General features: G+C 49.0%; 1 protein-coding gene across 3 annotated transcripts; it reads right to left on the reverse strand.

The window, feature by feature from the left end:
* Nucleotides 1-4325: 4325 nt before the first annotated feature.
* TIMM10 (translocase of inner mitochondrial membrane 10) lies at nucleotides 4326-6509 on the reverse strand. Of its 3 annotated transcripts, none has more exons than XM_060017420.1 (3): nucleotides 6445-6509; nucleotides 5843-5958; nucleotides 4326-4611 (listed from the first exon to the last, which is right to left on the reverse strand). In XM_060017420.1, exons 2-3 carry the CDS (start codon nucleotides 5911-5913, stop codon nucleotides 4410-4412), a joined length of 273 nt encoding a protein of 90 aa, XP_059873403.1. In that variant the 5' UTR covers nucleotides 5914-5958; nucleotides 6445-6509; the 3' UTR covers nucleotides 4326-4409. The 3 variants fall into 3 exon arrangements, with proteins under 3 accessions (XP_059873403.1, XP_059873404.1, XP_059873405.1); XM_060017421.1 differs by having other exon boundaries at nucleotides 6380-6466; XM_060017422.1 differs by having other exon boundaries at nucleotides 6358-6450.
* Nucleotides 6510-13916: the final 7407 nt, after the last annotated feature.

Here is a 13916-nt window from a genome sequence, read left to right on the forward strand (position 1 = left end):
AGCAATAAACCCCTTTGCTATGTGACTCGTACAACATTCGAGTCACCCTTTGATAAAACTCATCACGACGTGTCTGTTTCCTCTGATAGACTGTATGGGCCAGAGGATAGGAACCTGAGCCCACCTTCCCCACCACTATCCTCCCACCACTTAACAAAGAAGCCACCACCCACCACTGCCCCCAACCTGGCAAATTCCTACCCATCCTTCAAATCTCACTCACCTACATCGCTTTCAAGGGGACAGCCTTCCCTGAGCACCCAGACTTGGGGGGGGTCATCCGTTTACAGAGCCCCACACTTCCCTGGGCATCTCTTACAGCACTTATCGCAGCTGTAAAAGTGACTGATTTTAATATGTCTCCCCCCTTTGATTTTCTGTCTTGTTTCTCTTTGCCCCAGCATTTAAAAAAATGCTTGTCACAAGACTCCCCCCAGGTCAGCCCACAAGAATTCTTATGAAAATCCCTAAAATTGCATGCAAAATTCTGTGCATGAACAATTTTCTGAAGAAGCAGTCTGTGGCTCTTGTTGGCGTTTCAAAGGGGCCCAAGATGTGAAAGGTTAAGAACCTTCTCCCAGGAGCTGAAGGGGCTGTCTTTCCTTCAAAACAGCCCTGCCAACCGACTTCTATGCAAAACCATTGCCCTAGAATATAAGTTCCAAGTGGGCAACAATCTTTATTTTGTTCATTGGTGTACCCCCAAATGCCTGGAACGGTGCCTGGTCCCTTCCAGATGTGGGTGTAGAATGACCAAACATAGTCTTTGATGACTGTAACAGTTGTGAGAACTGTGTAGTGGTTAACTATTGCTGCATAACAAATTACCCCAAAATGTAACGGCTTAAAACAACATTTATCACCTCAGTTTCTCTAGGCTGGGAGTCAGCGTGCAGCTTAGTTGGGTCCTCTGCTTCAGGGTCTCTCACAGGGCTCTAAAGTGCCAGCCAGGGCTGTAGTCATCTGAACGTTTGACTGGGGAAGGATCTGCTCCTGAGCTCACTCATGTGGTTGCCAGCAGGATTCAGCTCCTCACTGGCTGTGGGCTGGAGGCTGCCCTGAGTTCCCCACCACATGGGCCTCTTCAAAGGGCAGCTCACAACATGGAAGCTTGCTTCAACAGATCTTGCAAGGAGGAGGAGAAGAGGAGAAAGGGAGGAAGAGAGAGAGAGAGACAATAACAAGATGGCCGTTACAATCTTTTGTGTCTTAACCTTGGAAGCAGCTTTCATCACCTTTGCTCTGTTCTGTTTGTTAGAAGCAAGTCTCTATTTAGGTCTAGTGCACACTCAAGAGAAGGAGATTATACTAGGAATGAATAGGAATGAACAGCAGTGGCAGGATCATTACATGTGTTCTCATATAGTGTCTGGCTCATCTGAAAACCCAAAGAGCAGAAGGTGCAGACCAAATGCCTACAGGTCAAGCAGATGGTGACAGGGAAGAAATGAGAGGTGGGAGGTTTGGCGGACAGCTGAGCCTCTACCCATCCTCCAGCAACAGACCACTGCCAAGCAGGAATGTAGGCTGATTTGTCAGATCTTCTAACTTTTCAAAAGAAGCCAAAGTCCTGATTTTTATGAGACACTTCCCGGTTTTTAAAATTGATAATCGCCGCAGAGCAACTAAGCCCGTGTGCCACAACTACTGAGCCTGCGCTCTAGAGCCTGTGCTCCACAACAAGAGAAGCCACTGCAATGAGAAGCCCGCGCACCGCAACGAAGACCCAACACAGCCAAAAATAAATAAGTAAATACATAAATTTATGAAAATAAATAAATGAAACTGATAATCTAGCAAACACACATGTGAGCAGTTTTTGACTCTTCTCGATGGCAGAAAAGGCCTAACCTTTTCTACTACTCTATATGTTTGTTCCATCTCTCCTATGCCCACCCTCCCAACCGCCACACTCGTTCACTGAAGGCAGGGACCTAGTTAATTCACTTGCACACTTTCTACAGCTCTCTGCACGCAGCAAGCCAACAGTAACTACTGCTGAAGAGAATATGTCATGGCTGACATCAGGGAGCGTGCCCCACCCACACCCGCGCTCCAGTCCTAGAGGGGCGGGTGAAAGTGGCCGCTCATGTCTGAATTAGCTGCAATCCTGGCTCCAGCACTTGCTTGATGTATGACCTTTAGCAAGTTACTCACTTTTCAGAGCCTCAATTTCTTCACCTATAACAATAATGGTACCTGCCTCAGAGTTATGAGTTTTAACTGAAATAATATACTTATTAGCACAATGTAGCAACTCGATAGCTATTCTTACTGGCATCATCCCCCTGTTTCCTCACCAGCTCCCTGGCATGTCTCCCCTGAATCCATTAAGCCATCATTACCACTATCCACCTGGCTGACAGCTAGAGGGAGCTTTAAAATGCATTTTCACTGCCAGGGTTTACATCCTTCAACAGTTTGCCGATGCCCTTTGGAGAAAATCCAAACTCTTTTAACTCAGCTCATCAGGCGCTTTGGAGCTGCGCCTGCGCAGCCCTCGGGCAGGTCTCCTCTCTCACCACTACCTCCCTTCCCATTTGGCACTCCAGGCAGGCCAGAGCTTTGTTTCTTCACGGCTCCACACTTTCTGCCACTCCAAAGCTTTTGCAAGTGCTCTCTGTCGAGCTGGAACCTCTTCTCTCCATTCTCTACCACCCCTTCTAGATGTTCCAGCTATGTGCTCTGAAAATTCCTGACGTTCCTTGCTAAACCTGAGGGCAGGTACAATATCTGTTTTCCTCACCACTCTGCTCTTCCTAGTACAACGGCCGCAAGGAATACACCAATAATACACATTTGTAGAACTGGCCACAGCAGTGCTGATTCCCGTGCGCAGACAGCGCCACCTGTTGACGCAAGTTGGCACTTCAGTACCTAGTAAGGAGCCTTAGCTCTCTGCCCACGCTTAAGGTAGATGGACAAGTTTTGAAGTTTTCAGGGGGTCTATCTCGAGACTCCTTACATCAAAGTTAGCAATTTAAAAAAAAAAGAAAAAAAAGAGCTAACATTATTGAGTATTTAACGTGGGAGAATTAGGCACTTTCCTAAGTGCTTTAGTTATTAACACATTTAATCTTCACAACCACTCAATGAAGTAGGTACTTTTATCGCTTTATAGATAGGGTAACTGAGGCACAGAGTAGTCAAATGCCTCACCCAAGATCACACAGCCAGAAAATTTCATCCCAGGTGGTCTGACTTGAACCTGGATTTTTTTTTTTTTTTGGCCACACTGCGCAGCTTGTAGGATCCTAGCTCCTGACCAGGAAATGAACCCAGGCCCTAGGCAGTGAAAGCGCAAAGTCCCAACCACTGGACCGCCAGGGAATTCCCTGAACCTGTACTTTTAAGCCTGAAACTCACTGCCTCTACCGTCTCCTTTCCTGTGAGCCCAATGACCTGGTGAAGTTACACCCCAGACACCTCCCTCTGCTGCGAAGGCACTGCTACCAGGGGCACTGGCGTCAACCAAAATTCCTTCTGCAGTGAACCCTACGTTTTGAGAACTGCACAGTTCTGCAAGAGCACCCTCAGGACAGGAAGTAGATGCGGGCTCTCCTCCACGAGCAGTCAACCCTGACCTCCGTTATTGCTCCTCGCCTGTGACCTCCAGCAAACCACCACCTCTCTGAGCTCCCTTTCCCTAACAGGGCCTTTGGCCTGCTGAGTGGATGAGACTGGATACCCCATGAAGAGTGAGGAGCGCAGTCCCTGACTGAGATTCAGGTGAACACTGAATGGCAGTGGTTATCACTCGGTCCCCTCCCTGGATCGCACACATCACACATGAAGCTGGGTCCCTTCACATGTTTCGATACTGCTGTTTAGAACCAAGAGGTTGTGGCTACTTCATGCTTAGGTTCCATCTACTTTCCACTCTCTCCTCTAAATCATTCCTTTATATCATTGAGGAAAATGCCTGCCTGCACTTGATTTTAAGTTGTTAGACATAAATAGTATATACTAGGCACTTTCTATGGCCTAGTCATTATTCTAAATAGTTTGTTCATGTTAACTCATTTAATCTTCACAACTTCACAACTTTAATCTTCACAAACTTAAGCCGTGGTACCAGTCTATGCTTTTAAACACTACGTGAGACTCCCTCTGCTGGTAGAGGCTGTGTCTGCTGCCTTTACTCCCAAGTGCCAGGAACACTGCTTTGCACACTGTAGGTGTCAACAAACTTGTTTTAATATATAATATATATAAACACACAGTCACATGCCAGTGTGACAAACACCCCTTCTCCGACCGGGAAAGAGCTCCATCATACCCTGGGCTCCTGGAGACTTTCCAGAAAGAGCCTAGGCCTGGCAGTCTTCACAGATGACACCCAATGGGGGCACTTTTATTAGACAAGTGGGAAAGGACAGGGTGCACCTTACGGTGTACTGCCTGGGGCCTCATGCAGGCCCAGAACTCTGCTGCACCCTCTTCATCAGCTCTTCGTCCTGCATAGACAATTCTGTCAACTTTTTGCCCATCCGCTCATGGATATCCAGGTACTTGGAGACACACCGGTCCAGGCACACAGACTCGCCCTTGGACAGTTCTGCTTCCTTGTAGTGGGGAGGCACGCACTTCCGGTGGCAGGCACTGGTCATTCTAGAAACAAGGAAGGGCAAGGTCAGGTCAGCAGCCTCCTGTGGCATACCAGGAACCCTCAGCCATTCCTGCCCTGCTATACTGATTTCACCTCCCCGAGAAGGCAGTGTAAATCCTCAGTTTGCACCTCAACTATCTTGGAAGATCCTTGAGAGCAGGAACCATTAGCCATGTTTATGACTAATCAAACAGGAACCATTAGCTGAGTACCAGCTATGTTCCAGACGTCGTGCTCAGTGCTTGACAGGGATTCTGTCATGCAGTTCTTACGATAATCCTAAGAGGTAGGCACAATCATTACCCCCTTTTTACAGATAAGGAAATGAAGGCACAGAGAGCCTCAGGATCACATAAAGCTGGGCTATGAACCCAGGTAGCCTGACTTTACAGCCTACATTTAAAAATTATTCTGCTAAATAGCCTCCAAGATAAAACAACGAATCTAGGGAGGATACCAGAGAGCTTAAGCCCATAAAAATAGCAAATATTTGTTGACTGCTTACTCGACTTGCGTTGGGCTTAACGCTAAGAGCTTGTCATATACTTTTACATTTCATATTGCTAATGTCTCTGTGAGGAAGGTACTATTAACTCCACTTTACAGATGGGGAAACCACTGGTCTAACCGTCCATGTAACTTGCCCAAGGCCATAGTAGTGGTGGTTGGTGCAGCTACGATTTGTTCCCAAATTTGCCAGATGGTTATGGGCACTAGTTAGGAGTCAGACTGAGTTACTGGTTCTGACATTGCTACTGACCAGCTGTGGACCCTGAGAGTTATTTAACCTCTAGAAACCTCAATGTCCTCACCTTTAAAAAAAGATAATGCATATAAAATGCTCAGCATGTGTCTGAGATGGATTAAGAGTCTAAGAAATGTTGACTACTAAGCGGGCTACGTGCTATTTGCTACGTGCTATTTGCCACAAGGCAAATGCTCTACTCTTCCTGGAACACAACCAGAGCCTAGGCGGGACCTTCTCTTCCTGCTCAGCTCCTACGTCGCCAATTCCATCCCAACCTAAATGCCCAGTTCCTTCTAGTGGCCCCACACTGCGTCTGCATTAGCCCTTAAGCATGGGGCGGGAGTTGGGGGTGCTGGGAGGGTAAGCCCGGGCCTCAGGTTTCCCCGGAATGAGGAAAATAATCTTCAGAAGTTATCCACCTCTGCCTTGGCAAGAGTGACCTGGGATCATTCTCTAAGACAAGGCAGCGCAGAATCAGCCCTTACCTGTTGTACATATCAGCCATCATCTCAACCTCCAGCTCTGCCGCCAGCTGCTGGGCCCTAAGCGGGTCCATTTCAGCCCTGCACCGTGGAAGAGATCTCCCTCTGGCCTCCTAATCCTGGGGGCAGACATCATGGTCAGCACCCAGCCCCCCCATTCACCTTCCCATCGCAGGGGCTGGAGGATGTGGAGGAATCAGAGGGCATCAGACCAGCAGGGGCCACTGACCTCAGTGAATTCAAACGTCCCATTTCACAGATGTGGGAACTGAGGCCAAGAAGGGGAACGCTGCCTAGCCCAAGGTCACAGAACATGTCAATGGCGGGTCTGGAAATCGAGCCCCAGAGCCCTGACTCCCAATCCCTCTAGGTCACCTCTATCCAGGAGAAGAAGGGGAGACCGGAACGGAGCATGAACCTGCGGGGCCCTAAGAATTCGATCACACGCGGGACTAAGGCGCCCGGGCCCCAGCCCAGGGTCTACACCTCTGAAATGGCGGCGCCATCATCAGGATCACCTTGAGGTCAGACGTCACTCACCACGGCCTGGGGCCTGCCACAACGGCCCCTATGTCCCCAACTTCGGGTAAACACTACAAACTCACCGGGCGCTCAGGTAGGATAGGGCGGACGCACCGGGGTCACTTCCGGGAGGGAAATCCCGCCTCTTCTCTGATCCGTACGCACTTCCGGAATGAAGTACCAACGAGGCGGCGCGGGAAAATCCGCTACCATAGAGAGGGAGCTGCTGGCCGGCCTAAGGCGTCTCCCAAATGCTAGAGAGGACTCCAAAATAACATAGAGGCTTGAGCGGGGCGCAGAGCGCCTGCAGACTGGTTAGACTTCTTGTCTTTAGGGGTGTCACGGAGAGATTTGAGTTTACTGGTTCTGTAAGAGGGGCAGGACCACAGAACTCAGTGAACCTCGTCCTCACCTCCGGAGAGCCGAGGCCAGAGCGCCAATGAGGCGCGGAGTAGGAAGAATGCCGCCAAACTGCAGCTCTCAGTTTGTGATGTACTTAAGGTCACCTGGGACGCTTAAAATAATCCCGAAGCCCAGGGCTCACTTCGTACCCATTAAATCAGAATCCCTGGGAGTAGGACTCAGGCATCAGTACATTTTAAAACTCCCCAGGTGATTCCCATGTGCAGCCAAGTTTGAGGACCAATGCTCAGAGGCCCTTTGTGTGAACACAGCTGTGTGTAGGTCACTAAACTTTCTCTGGGGTTGCAGAGACAAGCGAGGCACGGTTTCTGCTTGCAGAAAGATGAGTCAAGTATACAATATGTTTTAGTCAGCTTCTGTTAGACGCCCTGGGCCCTAAAGAGATGAATAGGGCCACTGTGGCTGCCACCAGAACTGACCTAGTGTGTTTGGGTGAGGAAGACAGAGGGTACTTGTGAACTCTTCATCTTTCAAGACTTAATGTATTCCTCGGGTCTGCACGCCCCCCTCCCGCAACCCCCCCCCAAGAAAAACCCACCTCAATCCCTGGATTTTTCAAGGGATTTCCCAGTAAACGAAATTTAGAAGATGCAAATTAATAATGCAGTGGTACACTGCCCATAGGAGAAGGTGGGCTAGACACTTTATATGGCTGGTCACCATATGCTTCCCTAAGGAAGTCCCAATTTTAAATTTCGGCCTCATTACTGCTCTAAGGACTCAAACTTATTTGTCAGACCCTGTGCCTTGATACTTTAAAATTTAGGTATAGCATTCAGATAGTAAAGTAGTAAAATACACAAGCTTAATTTTTAAATATATATTCATTTTTATAACTATCTCCCAGATCAAGATACAAAATATTTCCAGCACCTTAAAAAGTTATCTCATGTTCCTTCCCAGTCAATACTCCCTCTTCTGCAGTGAACCACTATTCTGACTTCTATCACCATCAGTTAGTTCTGCCTACTCCTGAACTTCATGTAAATGAAATTATACATTATTTTCTGTTTTGTGCCTCACTTCTTTAGCTCAATGTAGCATCCGTAAGATTTCATCCATATTGTCGTGTGTATCTCTTATTCATTCTTTTTTATGGCTGTCTAGTGTTTGATTGTATATATAAGCCACAGCTCATTTATCTATTCTCCTACTGATGGACTTTTGGGTTGTTTCCAGTTTGGAGCTATTATGATAATGCTGCCACGTATATTATTGTATATATGTTATCCTGGTTTTTACTTTTGAGAATCTAGTCAACATATTATGGAGTATTAAGAAATTGCATGGAAAAAGGAGGTGGGTTCTTAAGAGAGGAATCTGCTTCCTAGATGGGATTTTTGTTAGGTTTTATGAAAGGTTACATACTGTATGATTCCATTTAAATCACATTCTCAAAATGACAATATTATAGAGATGGGAGAAGAGATTAATGGTTGCCTAGGGTTAGAGTTGGTGGGGGGAGGGAAGGAGGTGTGCCTAAGGGGATAGCACAAGGGAAATCTTTGTGTTGATGAAATTGGTTCTGTGCCCTGATTGTGGGAGAAGGTGTTTATTCAAATCTAAGCTGTCATAGAAGTATACATGCCATTGTACCAATGCCAGTTTCCTGGCTTTGACATTGCATATAGTTATGAAAGATTTAGCCTTCAGTGGATAAATCTTAAGTAAAATTTAACCTTCTGTACCCTCTCTGTACTATTTATGCAACTGCCTATAAACCTATAATTATTTCAAAATAAAGTTTTAAAAATCATTACAAAACAAACGAACAAACAAAAAGATAAAAATGATATCGTATTTAAAGCACCTAGTCCATGACAGATGCTCAATAAAAATGAATCTTTTTGTTTTAGATTTTTATTTATTAGGGAAAATTTTTAAAGTACACGGAAGTGGAGAGCACAATATATTGAACTTCCACATATTAATCACCCATCACCAAGATTTGACAGTTGTCAACATTTAGCCATATTTTCTTCATCTAATTGTATCTCTAACAGATGAAGTCTTTTTTCCACAATGACATTTTTTTCTTTCCTTTTTTTTTTTTTTTTTTGGCTGCATTGGGTCCTCGCTGCGCGCGGGCTTCCTTTAGTTGTGGTGAGCAGGGGCTACTGTTCATTGCAGTGCGCCGGCTTCTCGTTGTGGTGGCTTCTCTCGTCGTGGAGCACGGGCTCTAGGAGCACAGGCTGCAGTAGCTGCAGCACGCGGGCTCAGTAGTCGTGGTGCACAGGCTTAGTTGCTCCGTGGCATGTGGAATCTTCCCGGACCAGGGCTCGAACCCGTGTCCCCTGCATTGGCAGGCGGATTCTCAACCACTGCACTACCAGGAAAGCCCCCCACAATGCCCTTAAAATTACAGGCATCTTATCACTAAATGCAGCTGGCAATCAACAATATTGTACTGTTCAACCATTGGTACCCAAACCTAGCTTTCAGATCATCCCAGGAACAGGCCCCCAAATTCCCGTTCCATATTTCTACTAACTAATTAAATTATTTATTTATTCGCTATCCATTTATCGAGCACTTCATATGACCCAGGCAATTTGCTAGGCCCTGGGCATACAGCCATGAACATGACAAAGTCCCTGCCCTCATGGAGCTTAGAGTCTAGAGAGAAAGTCAGGTAACAAGGAAATAAATAAGGTAACTTTGGATTCCAATCCATATTCCATAAGAAAATAAAATATGCAGAAGCGATGGAGAGGATCTCAAGGTCATGGGAGACCTCTCTGTGGAAATGAAATTTCAGCTGAGAGCAGGAGAATGAGAAAGAACCAGACTTGCAAAGAGCGGAAGCAGAACGGTCCTGAGTATGGAAAGGAATCGACTCATCGGAGGGATACGAAGGAGGCCAGTGTTGCTGAAGCAGTGGGGAGGGGGAGGGGGAGGGGGAGTCACAAGCCCCTCACACATTCTCCAAAAGTAGTACCTTTCTTAGATCACAGGACACCTACAGGAGGTAAAGGTGTTTCGTCTTTCTGAGCAAAATCTCGATTCAGCACAAAAATCTGTTGAGAGCCTCCTGTGTACCCGTTGCCTCAGCTCCAAATAGAACTCGGCTTTGTATTTCCTAGACTCTCAGCGCAGCGACCCATCAGCTTGGGCCATCACTCTTCTCTCTCTCCCCAGCCGCTCCCCGTGCAGTGGGAGCCCTGAGAGACATCGCCACTTCCGCAGCTGGCCCCTTCACCCCTCCTTAGCCCACCCTTCCGCAGCTGCTTTAGTCTGAGGAAGGGTAAAAGGGACTATTTAAAAGAACGTGGTGGGGGGGATGCAGAGAAGGCCTAGCCTGGGCTCTGGATGGGCAGGGGAGGCCAGACAGCTGGTGACCATGCTCCAAATGGGCCTGCAGGTTGTCTGGGCAGTTGCCAGGGCCAGGCGAGTACATGGGGAAGGGAGATGATCGCAGGACGCATGCTGCCCGGCGTCAGGCGGGAGGCACTGGCTGTGATTGAAAGGTGCCACCTGCCAGATCTCCACGGGAAATCCGAGCCTCCCAGTCCAGGGAAGAGTGTTGTACCAACAGGGCAGTAAACAATGCTTGTCTGTAGCCCTAGGATCTTGCGGGGGGGGGGGGGGGGGTAGGCGGGGGGGGGGCCGGGGGAGGGGAAGGGGGAGGGGAAGCGGGGACTGAAGAGCTGGGGGCTAGAAGCCACAGGGGCTTGAAGACAGCCCGGGAGTGCAGCCGCTCAGCTGGAGGAAGGAGACGACTGCAAGCCCCCAGGGAGAGGCCCGACAGGTAGGAGAGGTCCTGGGCCCCTTTCAAGGCACCCCCTCCATCTGCCAACTCCTCTCCCATCTTCCAAGGACCTGAGGAGCCTCCAAGCAGGGCCCCACAGTTGGAGAAATCCAGGCTCCTTCCTAAGTCTCTCCATCACTATGTCCACTCTTTTTCAATGCCAGAGTTCGGGGACTCAGCCCTGCGGTGCTGGGCAACTTGAGGTCACCCACCGAGCAGCCTGCAGGTGGCCATCCATGTGGACCTGACGGGCACAGAGGGCCTTGGGAGACTTACCAGTCTTGTGGCTCGCAGGCTTCAGTAGTTGTGGCTCACAGGCTTAGTTGCTCTGCGGCATGTGGGATCTTCCCGGACCAGGACTCGAAACCATGTCCCTGACATTGGCAGGCGGCTTCTTAACCACTGCGCCACCAGGGAAGTCCCCTCACTTACTTTTTATCTAAGTGTGTTGGAACCAAGCAACTTCTCTGCTCAGATGTGGGATGTACTGTATTTGCAGGATGATTAATTCTGTTTAATTCAATTCAGGAAACTTTTTTTTTGGGGGGGGGCGGTTCGCGGGCCTCTCAGTGTTGTGGCCTCTCCCGTTGCGGAGCACAGGCTCCGGACGCGCAGGCTCAGCGGCCATGGCTCACGGGCCCAGCCGCTCCGCGGCATGTGGGATCTTCCCGGACCGGGGCACGAGCCCGTGTCCCCCGCATCGGCAGGCGGACTCTCAACCACTGCGCCACCAGGGAAGCCCTACTCCCACATTTTGAGGTATAAAAAGGGCTCGTCGGAACTTCCCTGGCGGTCCAGTGGTTAAGACTCCGCACTCCCAATGCAGGGGGCACGGGTTCGATCTCGGGTCGGGGAACTAAGATCCCACGTGCTGCACGGCGCAGCCAAAAAAAATTTTTAAATAAATAAATAAAAAGGGCTGGGCTTCCCTGGTGGCGCAGTGGTTGAGAGTCCGCCTGCCGATGCAGGGGACACAGGTTCGTGCCCCGATCCGGGAGGATCCCACATGCCGCGGAGCGGCTGGGCCCGTGAGCCATGGCCGCTGAGCCTGCGCGTCCGGAGCCTGTGCTCCGCAACGGGAGAGGCCACAACAGTGAGAGGCCCGCGTACCGCAAAAAAAAAAAAAAGGGCTCATCATCTCATTGGTGTTCAGTTCTGCTTGCCTTGTCTTTTACCAACTAAATGCCCTCACGGCTGAGTCAGGACCTTAATCTGGCACAGGGCTGGGCAGAGGCCAGCCTACACCATACAAGCTGATGTATACTGAGTGCTCCTTCCAGGCCAGGCACACCCCAAAATACTTCCTGTGCATTGGCTTCCTTAACCCTCCACTGTCCCTGTGAGGTGAGACCTATTTTTATCTCCAGAAATCAAAATACAGGGAGGGTAAGTAGCTTGCTCAAGGTCACGGTGGGAGAAGAAGTGGGAGCTGGGATCCCATCATAGGAAGCTCCGGAATCAATGACGTTCACCGCTCCTCCATACCACCTTCCGAACAAGAGTGCAAGGCAGGGGTGGGTGGTGTGGATCGTTTAGACCGGCACTTGACATAGTTTCTTCCGCTAAAGGTGGCATCGCTCAAGAGGGCAATAGATGCACCTCAGGGAAAATAAAGCGAAAAGAAAACGAAGCAAGAAAAAAACAATCCATGGCCACATGAGTTTGGAGAAAAGCGAGTTAAATAGAGCTGAGCAAAATTAAGGTTCCTTTACCATGGGGTGTCTGGAATCTATTTAAGTGCTAATGAAGTTGTAAGACTCTAAAAGGGTCAAGAGTAGCCTGTTTCTGGAACAGCCTTAGCCAAAGAACACCTCCCCCGCCACCGCAGCCTTTAATAAGGTCTTGGGAGACCCCAGTTTTCCACAGAACACAGTTTGCAAACCTGATCTAGACCAATCCTGTCATTGTATTGGAAACCGAGGCTCTCTCCAGAGAGGCAAAGAGACATGCTCAGGTCTCAGACCAGGAGGTGGGGGTCAAGGCATGCTCCTAGCTCCCTGCAGATGTGCATTCCATCTCCCAGGCTCATTGGTTTCCCTCTAACTTTAACAGATTCCCAGAGCTGCTGAACCATGAAGGGGCTCTGGTGGGAGGGGTGGAATTGGAGGGCAGCATGAGCATCTTTGAAAATCCCAGCCGACTTCCTAGGAAACGGTGGGAGACCAAATCCAGGGACACCAGGACTTCGATCTGGGGGCAGTAAGACCTGAATGGGTGGCAGAAACAGAGCCCTGTCCCTCATATGCCTGTCTTCTTGCCTCTGTCCCAATTACTCAGGTACCCTGGGTACTGTATCCAGAACGATGGCCCTGCAGAGGGCAGGAGGTATTTTTAGCCAGTGACAAGGAGTGTGTACTTCTTTTACTGCCTGAGTCATGCCCTGAACACGTTATTTGGGGATTATTTTCTCTGTAAACAGACCCTCCGCCCCCAAGAAGGGCAGAAGGCTGAAGGAGCTGACCCTGTCCGCACCACACACACACATACTCCCCCCAGCTGTTTTTGTTTTTGTTTTGCGGTACGCGGGTCTCTCACCGCTGTGGCCTCTCCCGTTGCGGAGCACAGGCTCCGGACGCGCAGGCTCAGCGGCCATGGCTCACGGGCCCAGCCGCTCCGCGGCATGTGGGATCCTCCCGGATCGGGGCACGAACCCGTGTCCCCTGCATCGGCAGGCGGACTCTCAACCACTGCGCCACCAGGGAAGCCCCCCCACACAGCTGTTTTTGTAGATCGGACAGTACAATCATCCCTTGATGTCTGTGGGGGATTAGTCCCAGCTTCCCTTGCGGATATGAAAATCTGCGGATGCTCAAGTGCCTCGTATGAAATGTTGTATTTGCATAGAACCTTACAATCCTCTCTAATACTTTAAATCATCTCTAGATTACTTATAATACCCAGTACAATGAAAATGTCATGTGAACAGTTGTTAATAACAATGTAAATGCTATGTAAATAGTTGAAGTGGCAGCAAATTCAAGTTGGCCTTTTGGAATTTTCTGGAATTTTTTCTTCAAATTTTTTCCATCCAAGGTTGGTTGAATCCACAGAACCCATGGAAAAGGAAGGCTGACTGTATACACAGTACTTGAATAGGAAACCTCATGATAAAGTTGGAGGATCAGATCTCCCTGCAGAGGTTAGTGAGGGAGAGTATCTTCCGTTCTTCACCAAAAGAAATTCTTCCATGCCCAGGCCCAGCTCTTCAGAGAACCACACACACAGGCGGGCAGTGCTGGCAGAGACCCAGCGACCAAGCTGGCCCAGGGTTTCCCAAATTTCAGGCATTTTAACACCACCTCCATGATTTAGGTATTTTGTATCCTGTATTCCGCTTTCCTGAACGTCTTCCTTTGAATTAACTTACTTTACTTCAATAAATGT

Source organism: Delphinus delphis, chromosome 8 (genome assembly GCF_949987515.2).
Source record: "Delphinus delphis chromosome 8, mDelDel1.2, whole genome shotgun sequence".
Classification (NCBI taxonomy): domain Eukaryota; kingdom Metazoa; phylum Chordata; class Mammalia; order Artiodactyla; family Delphinidae; genus Delphinus; species Delphinus delphis.